General features: G+C 42.3%; 1 protein-coding gene across 1 annotated transcript in view; it reads left to right on the forward strand.

Annotated features, from left to right (window-relative positions):
• The first annotated feature begins 1,045 nt into the window (after nt 1-1,045).
• Nucleotides 1,046-16,908, forward strand: part of btbd8 (BTB domain containing 8) — a 29,109-nt gene continuing 13,246 nt past the window's right edge. Inside the window, exons 1-11 of the mRNA XM_084066604.1 lie at nt 1,046-1,313; nt 1,852-1,982; nt 5,049-5,225; nt 6,063-6,181; nt 7,266-7,383; nt 10,192-10,281; nt 11,431-11,511; nt 11,614-11,710; nt 12,706-12,797; nt 15,069-15,171; nt 15,825-16,007. Of these exons, the coding sequence (XP_083922730.1) occupies nt 1,873-1,982; nt 5,049-5,225; nt 6,063-6,181; nt 7,266-7,383; nt 10,192-10,281; nt 11,431-11,511; nt 11,614-11,710; nt 12,706-12,797; nt 15,069-15,171; nt 15,825-16,007 (1,170 nt within the window). The 5' untranslated portion in view covers nt 1,046-1,313; nt 1,852-1,872. The remainder of the gene's footprint in view (nt 1,314-1,851; nt 1,983-5,048; nt 5,226-6,062; nt 6,182-7,265; nt 7,384-10,191; nt 10,282-11,430; nt 11,512-11,613; nt 11,711-12,705; nt 12,798-15,068; nt 15,172-15,824; nt 16,008-16,908) is intronic.

Consider the following 16,908-nt stretch of genomic DNA (forward strand, 5'->3'; position numbering starts at 1 on the left):
GTACTCAAATGTTTTACTTAAGTAAAAGTATCAATACTGCAATGTAGAAATACTAGAATTCAAAATGTACTTGAGTAAAAGTACAAAAGTATTGGTATCAAAATATATTGAAAGTACCAAAAGTAAAAAAGTAAGTATTCATTATGCAGAAGGTCCCATTTCACAAGTTTTCAAATGTATAAACTCTTTGGAAAATAGCAGATCTACAAGCTCACAATGGGTTGCATCATGACGCATTGTGAGCTTGTAGGTCGGTTATTTTCAAATAATTGTAGTGGAGTAAAAGTACAATATTTGTGGAGTAGAAGTAAAAGTACTGAAAATTGGAAATACTCCAGTTAAGTAAAAAATACCTCAAAACTGTACGTAAGTACAGTACTTGAGTAAATGTACTTAGTTAGTTTACACCACTGAAATTAACTTTCATTGGGAAAATATTAAGTCCGCAGACAGTTACCTGGCCTGACAACTAGGTAGCCAATTAGAGCGGCACTATTCCTCCGGGCTATGGGATGGCAACCCAAGCGATTGAGCGTGTGTGAGTGTGTGTGCGTTTCTTGATAAATAGGCAATCTACAAGCTCAACATGGGTCACGTCCACGACGCGTTGTGAGCTTGTAGATCGGCTACTTTGGGCGCGCGACATTATTATTTTTGTATGACGTACTGCGCATGTGCAGTGTTCACACGTCGTTCGGATGATGATGAAAGCGTCGTCTCCTGCAGCTTCCTTCTAGACGTAAGCCAGGGTTGCCATGTCCGCTTATTATAAGCGACTTTGGGCTTGTTTTTCCGTAAAGTTGCTTGAAAATATTATGAAAAATATTCAAAAATTGTCATTTAGATTTGTTTTAGCAAATAGCAGATATACAAGCTCTTGTGATCTTGTAGATAGGCTATTTTCAAATAGGTTTAAATTAAGGGTACCGTAGCATAGTCCTTTCTTTTGAGCTTGTTTTCATAGACCTGTTTCTCTCGCAAGACCTGGCAACACTGCCTTCCAGACTGGCGGCTGGTGAACAGCGTGCAATGATGTCAACACACAGACGCAGCCCTGCTCTCCTACGCCCATTGATATGGGTCAGTTAATTAGTCATAACCGCTAATTGGTTATCGTTACTGCTGCACCGGCGAGTTACTAGTCACTGTTTGCTGTAAACAACCAACTTATTGCTTGCATTCAGTTTTTATTTTCACTAGTAGTAGGTGCTGTTGAGTGAAGGAGATCCCGTCCACGGACTGGACTGGAGAGATGACTAGCTAGCCCATCGCTAGCCTGCTGCTAACTGGCCGCATAGAGGAGGAACATGAGAGTGAGTGGCTGCATTAATGTGATCTGACCTAAATGGAACAGTAGTTATTTGCTGCATATTATGCTAACTGCAATGTAGTTTTGTGCTGATCAAGGTGTGTGTCTGTCTGTGTGTGTGTGTGTGTGTGTGTGTGTGTGTGTGTGTGTGTGTGTGTGAGAGAAGAATGTTGAGGGAATGAGGGGGGGGGGGGGGGGGGGGGCGTTGAGTGTGTTAAATAGGTTTTTGAAGGTGAATTCTTGCTGACTTTGAATCAGTATTATGTAGCCTATGTATGTATGTACAGTATGAATGAATGAATTTATCATTTCAGTAGACCTTGTATAGAACTGTACTTTTTTTGCAAACTGTTATTAAAGTATTCAATCAACATTCAATCTAAAATGAGCTTGTGTTGTAATAATTTGTGATGAATGCTATCTTGTCCATCCTTCCCTTTGACCTGCAGTTCAGCTCTCAGTCGGCCTGCTTTACAGTCCAATAAAACTAAGATAAGCTAAATTGAGATAGTAGTTAAACTGAGATTTGTGCCTTCCTGCAGTGGTAGACGGCCAAATAAACCATGAGCGGTGTAGAGGAGCAACGCAAGGCTTCGTTCCAGGCCAAGGAGCGGAGACACAAAGCGCAGCTCAAGAGATCTTTGTCATCAGCCTTGTCTGAGGACTTGAACAGGTAACACTATTGTACAGAGCTCAATGATTGGTTTATCATGTGGTATTGTATACAGGCCTGAGTCATGTCTTTGCCAATCATGTACACTGAGTGATAAACACAGGTCACACATGCATCCCATTATGACCTGACCAAGTCCCTATAGTTTGGCCTTCGTGAGTTACAGGAAAACAGGGCTGTCATTTGCTGATGTAATCATTACCACACAATTACATTGCACATTTAGTCGGCATTCATTTGAATGCAATGGCACCTATGGAAGCTGCATTTGTTATCACCATCATAGTTGTATAGTGCATGAAAGCTGCCTTGCATGTCACAAAGCACCAATCTGTGTGTGCTTATACAGTGTGTATATATAAAGTGTGTGTGTGTATGTATGTACAGGTATGTATGTGTATGTAATATATAGTGTGTGTGTGTGTGTGTGTGTGTGTGGTAGATCATATATTTGGTGTACGTGTTGTTATGTGTAGGTTGAGCCAGAACGATTTACTGAAACAGAAACAGCTGTGTAGGAGGAATAAGCCATACTAAAAAGCTGACGTTGCTGAAGTTTAAACGGTGAGGTTGCTTAAGAAAAAAATCTTACACCATGGCAAGAGAGAGCATTGCAACAAGACAAAAGGTGGGTAATCCTGCATCAGCAAGGTCACAGGCAGACATTTTGAGGCAGACCGGTATGTCCAGATTATTATTGATGTTGTATTATTATTATTAACAGTGAGTGAACCATGGTGTAGGTTCCTTACAGGTGTGTGGCCATATTTCAGTAAATTGAGTTGGAGGTTTGGTCAGAATTAATGGTCTCCTCAATGCTGAGAAGTACAGGCAGATTATTCTCCATCATGCAACACCATCAGGGACAGGGAGGCATCTGATTGATTGATTGATTGATTGAATACTTTATTAGTCAAAATTAAAAAATGTAAACATCACGTGGTACAGTCCGACATTGAGGCTAAAAGATTAACACCAAAAAGTCCTATGTATCCAATTTACAACATCTGACTCAAATTAATTCTGCAGCATGACAATGAGCACAAACACAGCCAAAGGCATGAAAAAACATCTTAGTGAAAAGAAGAACAAGGAGTCCTGAAAAAGATTTGGTCCGCACAACACAATCGAGTTTGGAGCAACCTACCTACCGAGTACTTTTAAAAACAATCTTTGCTCAAGTGTACCTAGGAGAATTGTTGTTATAACGGCAAAGGGTCATCACATCAAATATTGATTTAATGCAGGTTTTTTTTGTTTTTGTTTCTGCACTGTGTATGTTGTATAGTGTGTGTGTGTGTGTGTGTGTGTGTGTGTGTGTGTGTGTGTGTGTGTGTGTGTGTACACACATACATTCTGTTAGCTTCTTGTCTTCTTGTTATGTCCACTCATAAATCTGAGAATAATGTGCTATCTGTTGCTTTACACTAGGATCATGGGATATCCCTTCTATGAAGCAGCTTGCTTGACACATAAGTTGTCATCTGCAGCATGCTGAAAAATATTGGTGTAATTCATCAGTGCCATCTGTTGGTGGGTCAGCGACAGTGTAACTCATGCCGCCCACGCCTCACCCATGCAGTTATGGGGTTGTTACAAGGGTGCGGAGGAGGGAGGGAGTGGAGGATACTTTCTTACCCTGCGTTCCAATCCACTATAAATTGTCATCACCTCTGGGAATCCCTTTTTAAAACGGGAAGTTGGACTTACGTCATCTTAGATGCCGTTTCATGATTAATAATTCTGCCAATAACTTGATCCTATAACTGAAATGTCTAAGAGCTACCCTCTGAGGGCCAAGGGAAAACCAATGATTCTCAACTTTTTTTAAGGACCCTTCAGTTTGATATGCATACCATTTCGCTGGTATGTACACTGGTTAATGTACACTGTAAAGTCCTCAGTATTCACTCTGAGAGTGTACAAATGTATACTCTATTAACTATATAGAACCCCCTGAAAGACCCATGGGGCTCCTCGGACCCCACGCCGTGGGCCAGTGAGCTAAACTGTACACTGCAGGGGCCTTATCTGTCCACAACTTTCCCATGCGATTTGATTGACCCAACAACCTTATAAAGAATTGAAGAAACATCCATCTTACAAGGATGTTCAGTTGCAATCAAACAGACCTGTCTCCCCTCCCTCTATGTATTTCCGAGAGACTTGGGTTGAGGACCTGTGCGTACTGGATTGGAACATTTTCTTGCTGGTGGTGGTGACCCCATTCTCATTCCCTGCCTGAGGGCTACAGAGGGAAATGGCCGCTGCACCAGCAGTTGGAACTCATATAGTCCAGTTGGCTTGAGGCCGACCACTTTCTGGGTCACCCAGTTCAGTCATCTAAATGGGATTTAATGATGGGTGGTGAAGAAAGGCCCCGAGGACTGTGCTCAGACTCAGAGTCCCTCTGAAATAGGAAATCAGGCCATTAGATTAATCTTTCAATTTCACCAAAGTTGGAAGTGGCCTTAAGATGACGGTACGATAACACCTCAGATCTCGCAACAAACGGTCTTAATACCTTATTGCAATAAACATGTGTGCACGATGAGTTTGTTTACATACTTCACTCACTGTACTGTACTGGTTGATGCTGTGCTGAGAATTTGATGTTTTGCCCTCTGATCTTTCCCTAAAATTCACATTTAAAGAAAATGATATCGCCCGAAAAACCACCCTCGAATTGTGTTGTAGGCCTGTCACAAGTATTACACAATCATTTTCGCGTAGAAAAAAAATCATACACTTTCAAAATATAGCGTGAATAAGTAGCTCTACAATCTCAACGCGTCATGCTACGACATGTTGTGAGCTTGTAGATAGTTACTTTTTACATATTTTGAAAGTATAAAATTATTATATCTTTCATTTCTTTAGTATATTAAAGTTATTTGTCATATGTGCCCTGTGAAACTTTGGTTTTCAAAGCCTAAAAGCCAAACAGAAATGTAATTTGTATTTATATGTTCCAATGTTCAATGATAAAAACACAAATTTGTATGACAATTAATCGTCAAATAAAATGTCATGATCGTTAAATCTCTAGTTGTGATATATCCCCAGGTTGTTGCACGAGGAGCTGGAAGCCGATGTTCGAGTGTGTGCTGGGACCACTTCACTACAGGCCCACAGAGTGTTGCTTTTGGCCAGAGCTCCGCACATCCTCAGAGGGGCTCACAAGGACAGCAATGAAGTCCACCTTCCTAACATTGTCAGCACGGATCTCAAGGACTTCCTCAGGTAGGTGCAAGTAGCATGAGCTCACGTAATGACTGAGCCATGTCATCCAGTTCTAAATGAAATGGGATTCCGAATGAAATGGGTCTGGTTCAAACTGACACTCATGGAGTGGAGTTGTGTGTCTTTTCTCTATTGAATAGCATTTTGGCTCTAATGTTATCTCTAAATGTTATCACTACTTGGACAACAGTTCATTTAACTTTTAAGGCACCCTTTAGCTTTGTGTTGGTGGTGTTGCAGTTCCCAGGCTTTTCTTACAGAGGGCGCTAAGTCCTCTGCATTTAATCTGTTAGATGGGTTGGTATGGTACAGTATTTGTTCTTTTATGTAGGTTTCATTCTTTTTGTTTATTATATAATCGCAGCAATAATGATAATAGTAATAATAATATTGTATTAATAATTTAATATCCCAGATAATCAACTAGTTACTGCTAAGGCAGTAACAGCCAATTGATACTGTCCATGCATGTTAGTTAGCTATTTAAATCAGGACTTGTTAAAAGAGCTGTCCTGGTGTGACAGCATTACTATGGTGTCAGGTAGCCTATGCAAGGTCTTTATTGACAATGCCATAGTGTGAGGGGAAACAGGGTAGACTGGGCTCTATCGGGTACTATAGATGTGTATGGGAATTGATATAGTTCTTCAGCGATGGTATGCATGGCAACTGGTTTGTTGTTCCTAAATAATGTTTTGCAATAAAAATGAATGAAGGTCGGAACATCCCTCATAGCTGGGACCTCTGTCCTCATAGTCACACTGTGTTTACCCGAAGTGGTCATAGGTGCATCATGAGATAAGATTTGGTCATAAACACACCACTCTCTCCCTGCAGGCGAGTGTACACAGCAGAGCGGCGCATGATGTACTCATCTGGTTCAATCCCAGAGGCTGAGGAATTTGATTCAGTAATTGTTCCCGACTCGACAAACCCCTTCAGTCCTGATGACTCGGGTAAGAACAAATCAAAGCCGTTTTCATTGAGAGGTTTTGTTTGGGGTTTTAGGTCTGCTTCAACTCCCCTCTCTCTTTCTTTCTTTCCTCCCTGCCTCAGTTCAAGCCATCTCCACTTATAAGCCACTTAAGACCTAATCGTATTTAGCCTCTCGTTGGTAATGAAAATTATGTTATTTGATGAAGGGAGGTTCTACCGCGCCTCGAGCCTCAATCAGGCTGGTCCGGTGCATCTCAGGAGTAGACACATATAGTTGAATAATGAAGGCACTGGCAAGAACCACAACGTTTTGATGTCTATTACATCTTCGTCAGGTCATTGACCTGCACAAGGGACTGCACCGTGGAACACAGTCACACACTTTATTATGTGTATTTGATATCTGATCTTATTTGTCAGTTTATTTAATGCAACTACATTTCACGGGAAGCTGCACAAAATAATTTCTCCCACTCCTTTATACCTGGTGTAAACTTGTGATTACACCATCCCATAAACCTGTTACAATATTCCCACACAACAGAGGTAACCTTGATTGAATACTTTATTAGTCAGAAATGTAAAACAGCACAATGTACAGTCAGACATTAAGGCTAAAAGGATAACAAAAAAAGTCAATGAATCAATATAGCATAAAAAATTACACATGTCATCAACAAATACAAAACACTATATGTACAAAGGAGAAAAAGGAGAAACGGTGGCAGTGAATGTCACCTTCTTTGGGAATTTGCATTTACCTCCCCTTGTGGTGTCCTGAAAGATGTTTTTTCAGGCCAATTTAGAAAGAAACCAGTGATTCACATCTTTTAATGGATGATGCCAGGGCATTCCAGATGGTGGTAGGGTAGTAGAATGAGAGAATTTGGGTAGTACCAGATTGTGGTCGCTCCCTCTAGTGTTGTGGCTGTGTGTGTGACTCACTTTGGAGAAGTAGTTACACCATAGTCACACCATCCCCATACAATACCGCTGTCCTTTTTTTTAAACAGATGTACGGATACTCAAAACATGCACATTCACAGCCTCTTAATCTCTCTCTCTTTGTCTCTCCTGTCCTTCCTCGTCGTAACATCTTACTAGACGGTGGTGTTCTGGAACCGGCCTCGGGGCTCGGAGCAGACCTGTTGGACCTCTACCAGAGAGGCGAGCAATGTGACATCACTATCCAAGTGGGGGATCAGGTCTTCCCCTGCCACAGGTACAGAAGATGTGTTGTCAGGGCTCTGTAGGCACACTCGACCAAGAACCACAATCTATATGGGTTTATTTTTAACCATCATCGTGTGTTCCTCTTTATGGTGATGCCAATGACATCCCACCCTCATTTACACACACGCACGCACGCACGCACGCACGCACGCACGCACGCACGCACGCACGCACGCACGCACGCACGCACGCACGCACGCACGCACGCACGCACGCACGCACGCACGCACGCACGCACACACACACACACACACACACACACACACACACACACACACACACACACACACACACACACACACACACACACACACAGGTGGCGCCTCAGATTTTTGGCCAGGGTCTCGCTGTTCTGGTGTGGGAAGATCAGGATGGTGGATGTGCTCTGTGTCTTCTGTGAGCATGTGTAGACAGAGATTCCTCATCTTCTAGCCACAGGCGTGAATCATAGGGCGTTAACAGTGAGTGCTCATTCAGCGATGCAGAGGTGGTGGTGGTGATGGTGGTGGCCGGTAACCATGGAGACTGGTCTTTCCCTGCTAGTGCACAGGGAGTCAGGCAGCTAAAGAAAAGCAGCTCCTCTTGGATCTGAGCAGAGCAGCCTGCCAGACCTTTTTTTTTTTGAATGACAGAACGAGAGCGCTCTCCGCTGCAACACTGACACGTGTGGTGGCTCAGTGTTGTTGCCACAGCTTGCAGTGGATCTGCCCACCACAATCGTCAACTACCCTTGACCACACATAGGAGAAGCGATATATTCAGCGATTTGAGCCTTTCCATGTCCCTAGCTAAGCTACTCATTCAGTTCATTCAGTGACATTTATCTAAGTCATACTTTATTACACAGGAATGAAACCACAGGGTTAGTGGCTAAGTAGACTGAAAGAACGAGCCCAATCGATGGTCTTGAAGGGCGGAGCCAAACCCAGGCGCTGGATTCCAGCGCCTGGGTTTGGAGCACTCTGATTGGTTAGGAGATAACAAGGTCCTAAGACCAGCGTTCCTGCAAGGTTCTCCCAGGCTTTTTTTCTTTTGAAACAAAAAAAAAGGCATGGGTTTCCGAGGCTTGTGGCTAAGACACTCAATCATCCATCATAGCCATTTAAGTGACAAGCATTTAGTCTCTCACTTATCCAATCTTATACTGTTGGCTTCTCTTTGCCGGCATACCATTGTCTTTAAAGGCCATAGAACTCAGAATCTGTTTGAAAATGCAGTGCCTGATTTTGTTACTGTTTCTCAAACAGGGTTGCAATCCATTATAGGTCACAGACCCATTTTATGGGTTGTGAGTAAATATCCTGTTTGTGTTCTTTTTTTTAAAAATAGCTTGTCTTTGTTTTTCCAAATACATTTAAAAAAAATTTAAATAGTAAAAATATCAGATCTTAAAGTTCACAACGTGTTAGATTAGATTTCCATTCACTGTGGGTTGCATAAGCCCTTTTTTATGTGGCTAATTCATAATCTATTTTTGATAGTTTGGGTCCCAGATAGACAGCACATTTGTCTTTTGGGACTCAAGTAGAGATATTCCATTTCATTCATCTCGATCCGAAACCCACAACTTGCGTATCGGTCGATACCAAGTACCGATCCGATACCAATGGGTAACAAACAAATCTAGGAATAAATAAGAGTTAATAATTGTGAAAGTGCAATTACAACTTAGTAAAATAATGATGAAAATAGTACAGTAAGAGTATAAAACGGTAGCGCAACATGAACTGAAACATTCAAAATACAAAATAATTGTTTTCTGTAAATGAAATATCATGTGATGCATTACGTTAGCTTTTCTGATACTGGTATCGATATTGGAACAACTCTAGTCTAAAGGTGAAAAGGTTTGGGAACCCCTGGTCAGAGACTTGATATTACTCCCCAAACCATTCAATGTGGTTAAAATGTGCGAGGATGTCTTGGCTGGGTACTTTCCCTTTGCTATTGTAAGCTGCACGCTTCTCTGGCAAACGGGCGAATTGGAGCAGATTGGACTTCTGACGTAACAGATGTTTCATGCCAATCAGGAGATGTATGTCTTAGTTCACCAGCTTTGTTGTGAACATTTTTGTTTAGATTTTTAATCATTTATTTTGAGATTTTTCAAATAATTTATTTTAGATAACAGACTCAGACAATTACATAATTGTGATAACATAATCATAAAAAGGTAAATATCGATAGACACATTCATAATAAAAATAAATGAAGTGGTAAAAGCATCAAAAGGAGGACAACACTGCAGCGAGGCGCCCCTACCCCCCCCCCCCCCCCCCCAAACACACACACAAAACGTTGACGTCAAAAGCCACGGCCCACACCACCAGGCACATAACGTATGCCCAATGATGTGAGCCGGGCCAAAAATCAGAGGAGTAACTGTGAGTGTGTGTGTGTGTGTGTGTGTGTGAGTGTGAGAGATGTCACTGGCATCACCTTAAAGCGGAAAGGGTAATGCAGCCTGGGTAAAGGTCATGAACAGTCTGAATCAATTAATCTCTTCCATAAAGGCCAGAAAGGGGGACCACACTTCCAAAAATAAATCTGACATATCCTGCAATTCATATTTGAACCTCTCCAGGGGTAACAAAGACATGATTTGGTCAATCCACATATGTTCATTAGGAGTAGTGCCTGTATTCCATACTGTGTTAAGATACATTTTTCCAACTTTAATGTTCCAGTGCTTGTCACTTCACAGCCTCTTCTTTAGACAAAACCAATGAGATGTGATATATTACAGTGGTGGGTGAAACTGACCCGTTGATGCCTGCTTGTTTGTGTGAATTTGTAGGGCGATCCTGTGCGCACGATCTCAGTACTTCCGAGCCATGCTGAGTGGGAGCTGGATGGAGAGCTCCAGACATTGCATCACTCTACAAGGGTAAGGCTCCCCGGCACAGTGTAACCATTATAAGATCCATAATGCACCTCCGCCTTCGCCTTACAGTGAAACGTTTCATTGTCGGAACAATGTGTGGCACATTAATTATTCATGCTTTGACACAGAGGTGTCTCTGTACCGGGGTTCCACTCAACAACACAATGTATCTCTCCCCCAACGTGGCATAATATGCAAACACACACAGACCCACACCGCCCGACCCACAAGCCATGGAATCTCAAATGAATTGCTCAGATTTCCACCCGCCGTGGGTTGCATTGTCCCCCTCCTGGAAGCACATAGTATATACTGAATGTCTTCTGATCCACTGCCTATACCCCAGTGCAATCTCGTTGAAGAATGACCGAGGCAAATGAGGCCTACTGTCTCCTGGCGGAAAATGCGTCACTCACCCAAGCGCAGCTGATTTGAGGGTAGCGGGGGGGAGACGCCTCTGTCACCGCAAAGGACGACTGCGATGATTGGGGGTGGAGGGGCGACGGCGAAGCACAATGACCCTGAAGTAACCCTCTGGCTGTAGTCACATGGACTGGTGCTGCTCGTGCAGTTGGGAACTTGTGACACGGGAAACATTGACTCGTGTCGTGATAAAGGCTATAAACGGGTCCGGTTTTCCTGCAAAATCCTATGCCTCAAGTTCTGTGCATAAAATCCAGAACTTATTTTTATGAATAAATGTCATTTTAACCAATCTGTATTGTGGAGTATGTTAATACAATATAACTTGCAATGGTTAGAAGTGGTCTGCCTACACTTGAGAAATTAGACGCTGGTATCAGGTGGGACACCTACTGTTGAGTAGTAGTTCTGCCTGAAGCCCATAAGCCCAATATCCCCTATGGCCAAGAGGGTATTCCATCTTGGATCAGCGGTCATTGTTTTTTCTCCCATGCGGGAGACCCGGGTTTCAATCCCAGTGAGGACACAAAACGTACGGAATGCAGTTGTAGCCCATGGTATATGAAGTCCCAGTCTAAACGGGTGCTTTAAGAGGACAATCCTACTTGTTTATAGTTTCTATCTACAGCCTAATCTGAAAGAACAAATTCCTCACATGTGCAAACATACCAGGCAATAAAAATGATCTGATACCGCTTGTGAAAACTCATGCTAAGCTGTCATTTTCAGCTTGGGGCCAGAGGAGATGGAAATCCTGCTCCTGTTTATGTATGGGGCCATAGTGGACCTGCCTCCCAGAGCCAACATTAGGTATGACATGTCAACACACTGACCACATTCACATGGACTCTCAGCCCAGGACACAGGCCCATGAAACAAGCTAACCTACGGCTGGTGTCATCTTCTCCCCAGTCAGGTGGTGTTGGCTGCAGACATGTTGGGTCTGGAGGGGTTAAATCATGTGGTGGAGATGCTTCTGACCCGAGACTATTGCCGCTTTTTCCCCAAGGTCAGTGTTGCATGTATTTGAAATGCCTGCAAAGATGCTTAGAAGTGACATACTGTACATTGTGCTTTTCAACATTTCAGTTCTGCATCTGTGTAACCACTTTCCATTATTTTATTCTTTGGCTAAAATAGCAGATATACAAGCTCGAGCTTGTAGATCTGCTTTTTTTGAAAAATCGTGAAAATGTGGGCAAATCTTTGAATATATATATATATATATCTTAAAGCGAACATTTTTAACTCAAATCTTTGCTTCTGGGGGTCCCTGGAACAACATATTTTGAGATGGGGGTCCGCGGCCAAATGCATCTAATTTTGGAGATCCTTGACATGAAAAAGTTTGAGCAACACTGATATTATAGCAACATTAGTGTTTCAGATAGCTGCTTTAGAAGACATTTGTAGAACGTATCTCAGGTCTTAATGGGTTAATAGTTGCCTTACAATCAAAACTTGAATGCACATGATGGAAGCTATATTTGGAGAAGATGTCTCCTCTGTTCTTTTTTTATTTTATACTTGTCCTTGTACCTTGCAGATATGTTCCCAGCCAACAAAGTCCTGCTGTGTTTCAGTTCTCTTAACGCCCTCATTATCATGTTCCCTGATACAACGTGACATGTTTTGACTCCTGTGGCGACTTGTCCCTGTAAAGCAGTGATTCTCAGCCTTTTTAATTTTAAGGACCCCCAGGTTTATATATACTTTCACTGACCCCCATTTGATATGAAGCTACGCTGTAAAATGTAACTGAGTGTGTACTGGGGACCACCTGGAACAAGGTCCCCTGTAGGTCCCCAGACCCCACGTTGAGAACCAGTGCTGTACAGCATGCACTGTGATCTCGTCCCCTGTTTCACACTTAACCATCTTTAGTTTTTCAGCTAATACCATTTGTATCTGAAAAAATTATGTAAAATAATAATAATAATAATAATGATGACAAACTGCAAGACGCTTTCTTATGAAGATACACCCTCCTTGTTTTGTTTTCAGATGGCTGTTGATGGGGTCCAAAAGACAATTCTAGAGTGCCTATCCCTTAGCCAAGTCCTAGGCCTTCAAAGCCTCCACACGCTGTGTAAGAGGTGAGTGTGGATACTGCATTCATCCAGGGAGTGGATCCCACTCAAAGAGTGTCAGGAATGTAGCAGAGGTTGTCCGTAAAGGTGCCGTTGTATTGACAATAATCTGTCACCGCAAAGGAATGCTGTTAGCAGTTGATGTAGGATCAGGAATATGCAGTCTTTGCAGATTTATTTTTTGTTGTTTTTGCAAAACTACATTGTATTGCAATCATGATGAATCTCTACAGTTCCAAAATAACCTGTGAAATCTTTCAGTTCACATGAAAGAATCTTCAATGCACTTTTACAATATTTGCCCAATTGGCAAAGCTCTTGTCCTTGTTCTCTTTTTGATTTGAAGTTTTCATCAACCAAATAGAATCCGCACGCTCGCATGCTCCAATAAATTTGAATGACAACGTTATGAGCCTGGGCTCGAAACGTCGTCATTAAAATGTATTGGAGCATGTGAGTGTGTGGATTATATTATTTTTCATGATCCTATCTTAACTCAGCAAGTGATGTGCGTAATCTATCAGCTTGTAGTATGTATCAACCTACATTTTCCTGCAAGATGTGTTTTAAACTCTTTTGCATTTATTTCTGAAAAGCTTCGGAAGAAATAAGCATTTATTTTACTGTAGAAGTAAACAATTTGATAAATGGACTTCATTCTGATAAGTAATAGCTGTGTCATTGTTTGAGGGTCACTAGAGTTTTGAATTAATTGCACTAATGAAAAGTTATGGCAATGGCTGTGAAATAAGCTGTAGTCAATCGTGGCCTTTTAGAGCCATCATTACTGTATGGGAATATTGCACCTGGTAATGCATTCGAAACACACCAAAGGTCAGGAATAGCTTGAAAGCGCACTAGAATGTGAACCATGTGCTGTATGTGCAGTTGTCCTATCTGCTGAGGAGATGCCCTTTCATTTTGAGGATTTACACAATGTTCATCATTTGCCTTTCTCCGCATACGCCTCACTCCAGCTTGAGCTACTCTCTTCAATGCTGTCACGTTGCCAGTATGGCACCATGCCAATATCAACTAATTTTAATTAACACACATGAACTCAGGGTGTTGTTTGAGCTCAGTGAGCTATGGTGGCATTGTTGTGCATTCAGATCCAACAGATGAATATGGACAAGTCTCTTGGAAGTTTCCTGTCTCTGACCGATATTCAGTATCAATGAAATTAGTCCAGGCGTGGGATAATTGTAAATAAATATACACACAGGTGCACCTGAGCAAACCTGAAGTTCCCCTTAAGCCACTTAAGCCAATGTTGCTGATTAGCCTTCTGGTAATTTTAGTTCCCACTGCAGTGAACATGTAGAGAGAAGTATGTGAATGTAGGTCAGAATATTAGAAGCTGTGGGCTTTGATGTTCTGTGTGTGTCTGTGGTGTTTGGGGAGGGTGAGGCTGGTCCATGATTCCTCCTCTGATGTGATGAGTCACCCTTGTGTGATAGTAAGTTGAGCTGTGCCGCACTGTGCAGCACTGCACCGTTGATTCCACAGCCTAGTATACTGTAACTAACTAACTATGCCTACATCCTTTGTAATGGGGACAATGGGTGCATTAAGATTGTTCTGAATTTCATTGATTGAGGTAGTTAGCGTATGATCAAATCTGAGAGCGAGGAACCGAGAACTGGGCACTATTTTGGAAATGTGCCATTCTTTCAGAGTTTGAGGATTCTTTGGCTGAAGTCACCCCCAAGCTGCAAGCCAGCGAGGTTAATGAATCTGTCTGGCCTGGAATTTGGCAGCATAGTGGCTTGTCTGAAACGGTTCCATCACAGACCTGACCTAAATTACAGATAGAACTCACTGAATGTTCAATTCAGATGAAACGCCACTTCCTCCTCCTAACCTTATGGCCCACTGCTCACACTGTGAGCATTGTGTCACCACCACAGCTGCCATATATCAGATGATGGCCTCACACACAGTAGACATTGTTTGAAGATAATGTAGTGCATGACAGAGAACCAGTGAATTACGGATGATTTAAACTTTTAAAGGCTTTGAGAAGTCAACTTGTCCTATATGGTTGTAGCGGCCGTAGCTGGATGGGTAGAGAGGCGTTTTGAAAATCGGAAGGAAGGTCGCCGGTTTGACCATCAGCTCACCCAGTCTGTGTTGGAGTGCCCATGAGCAAGACTTTAATCTGAGCCATTTGAGCAGCCATCTGTTGGGTGAATCAGTAAAAGTAGTTCGACTTACCCCAGGGACAAGTAAATATTCCCTTTCTTTTCCCTTTTATAAGTGATGTGTATTTTGCAGGTGGGTTGTGGAACATTATGTGAAGTGCTGGTCAGAGAGAAACTTCTCCCTTCTGCCGTGTGAGCTCCAGAGGGAGTTTCTAACAGCCATAACTGAAAACATGGTGCGTATTCCTCACAGTATGCATTCTATCCACTCAGCATACAGTTTCATCCCATTCCATTCTCCCATGTACATGTAGGTTTTTTTTTTTTCCACAGGAAGGCAATTTGTGCGTGATCAAATAAAAGGACTTCTTTATTATATTATGAATTGCTAATGATGATAGTAATTATGGAACGTAATTCAAATGTTGATAGATGGGGTTGTAGTTCAGTGGTTGAAATTGATAATGGCGCCCGTTTGCCTTCTGCCTTTCATCACCACAATAATGTGCTGTGTATTAGCACAGTACACTGTAAAATGTTCAGTGTTCATTTATCCATTTGTAACTCCATGGACCCTTGCTGATCTGTAACTCTGAGAGTGTACAAATGGAACCAAATGGACCCGTTATTTGTACACTTCCAGCGTTCAACTAACACTTGAGGATTTTAGTGTACTGCATGTGTGTGTCAAGATTTATTGCCTTCTAAATTCGGCTTTCCCACCAATTATCACGAACACTTGGCCGTTGTAGCAAAGTTGTCTCCCAGAGTTGGCGAGTGGCTTCCCTTTGCTTTATGTTGTGTGTGCACGTTTATTTTCGTGTGCACGCTTGTGTACTTCTAGCTGTGCTGCAAGAGCTACTTTAGCTGATCGATGTTTTTTCCACAGACGGCGAATGATGCTGTGAGCGTGCTCTGTGGCACCGAGCAGCTGATTGGCAGTCTCCCAGAGGTCAAGTGGGCCAAGCAGGTGATGACTCTGGCCACAGAGCTGCAGGACTACAGCCTAAGTGTGATCGTCAGCCAGCTCCCCGCGGTCATTTACACCGACGCCTTCCAAAACCTACTCTGGGTAAGGGAACTTTGAATCCGATGTATGCTTCGTCGCTCACCAACATCATCCACTTTTTATGTGAAAAATGTCCTCCTGGTGAAACTCACTGTCAGGGAGAGCACAAGACAACCACTTGTCTCCTCTGATATGTGATGTCAAGGCCGCTTTTCACTTAAGACGTACTGCAGGAGTTGGCAGTGACTAGAATACACGGGAATTGGCATAATGACTAAATTGGGATAAACCAGTTTAGGTAGGTTATTGTGGGCCAGCAATGTTCGGAATTCGCCAATCAGGATGGAATATGAAAAGATCAAGACGGATCCGTCTTGATCACTTGACTATAGAGATAATATGCACCGATTTGCGTGATGTTCGGACAAAATTTGTGGGAGTAATATAAAATAATGTTTTGCAAAAATCGGCCTCCTGGTGGCGCTATAATAGGGCAATGTTAAAAGGCTCAGGGTTCCCGCGGGTCCTTAAAAGGTCTTAAATTGTCTTTTTTTTATCGTCTTAATTTTTCTTAAATTTGACCGTAGGTATTACATTTGAAGATAATGTTTTTAAGGCTCATGGGAAAATGAAAGCCATAAACATCTGTATGTATTGATTTGATTCGCTTATTTGATGTATTGAGATTAGACAATGAGAGAACGCTATTAATAGAAGTTTTATGTCACGTGATGTTACACTCGCTAGAGGCCGCAGCGAGCAGCAGTGGGTATTGTTTACACACAGAAAACACAACCCTCGGTCGCAACATCCCAGCAAGTTTTGTTTCACCAGTAGAGACACCAAGGGCAGAGAGATGTGCAACACGCATTGACGAAGATACTAAAGGTGTTTGTATTGTACAGTTTAGTCCAAAAGATGAATTCGCGGCAAATCTGCAAGGAACCTGGTTAGAAATGGAAAA

Source organism: Gymnoscopelus microlampas (assembly GCF_963454915.1).
Source record: "Gymnoscopelus microlampas genome assembly, chromosome: 9".
Taxonomy (NCBI): domain Eukaryota; kingdom Metazoa; phylum Chordata; class Actinopteri; order Myctophiformes; family Myctophidae; genus Gymnoscopelus; species Gymnoscopelus microlampas.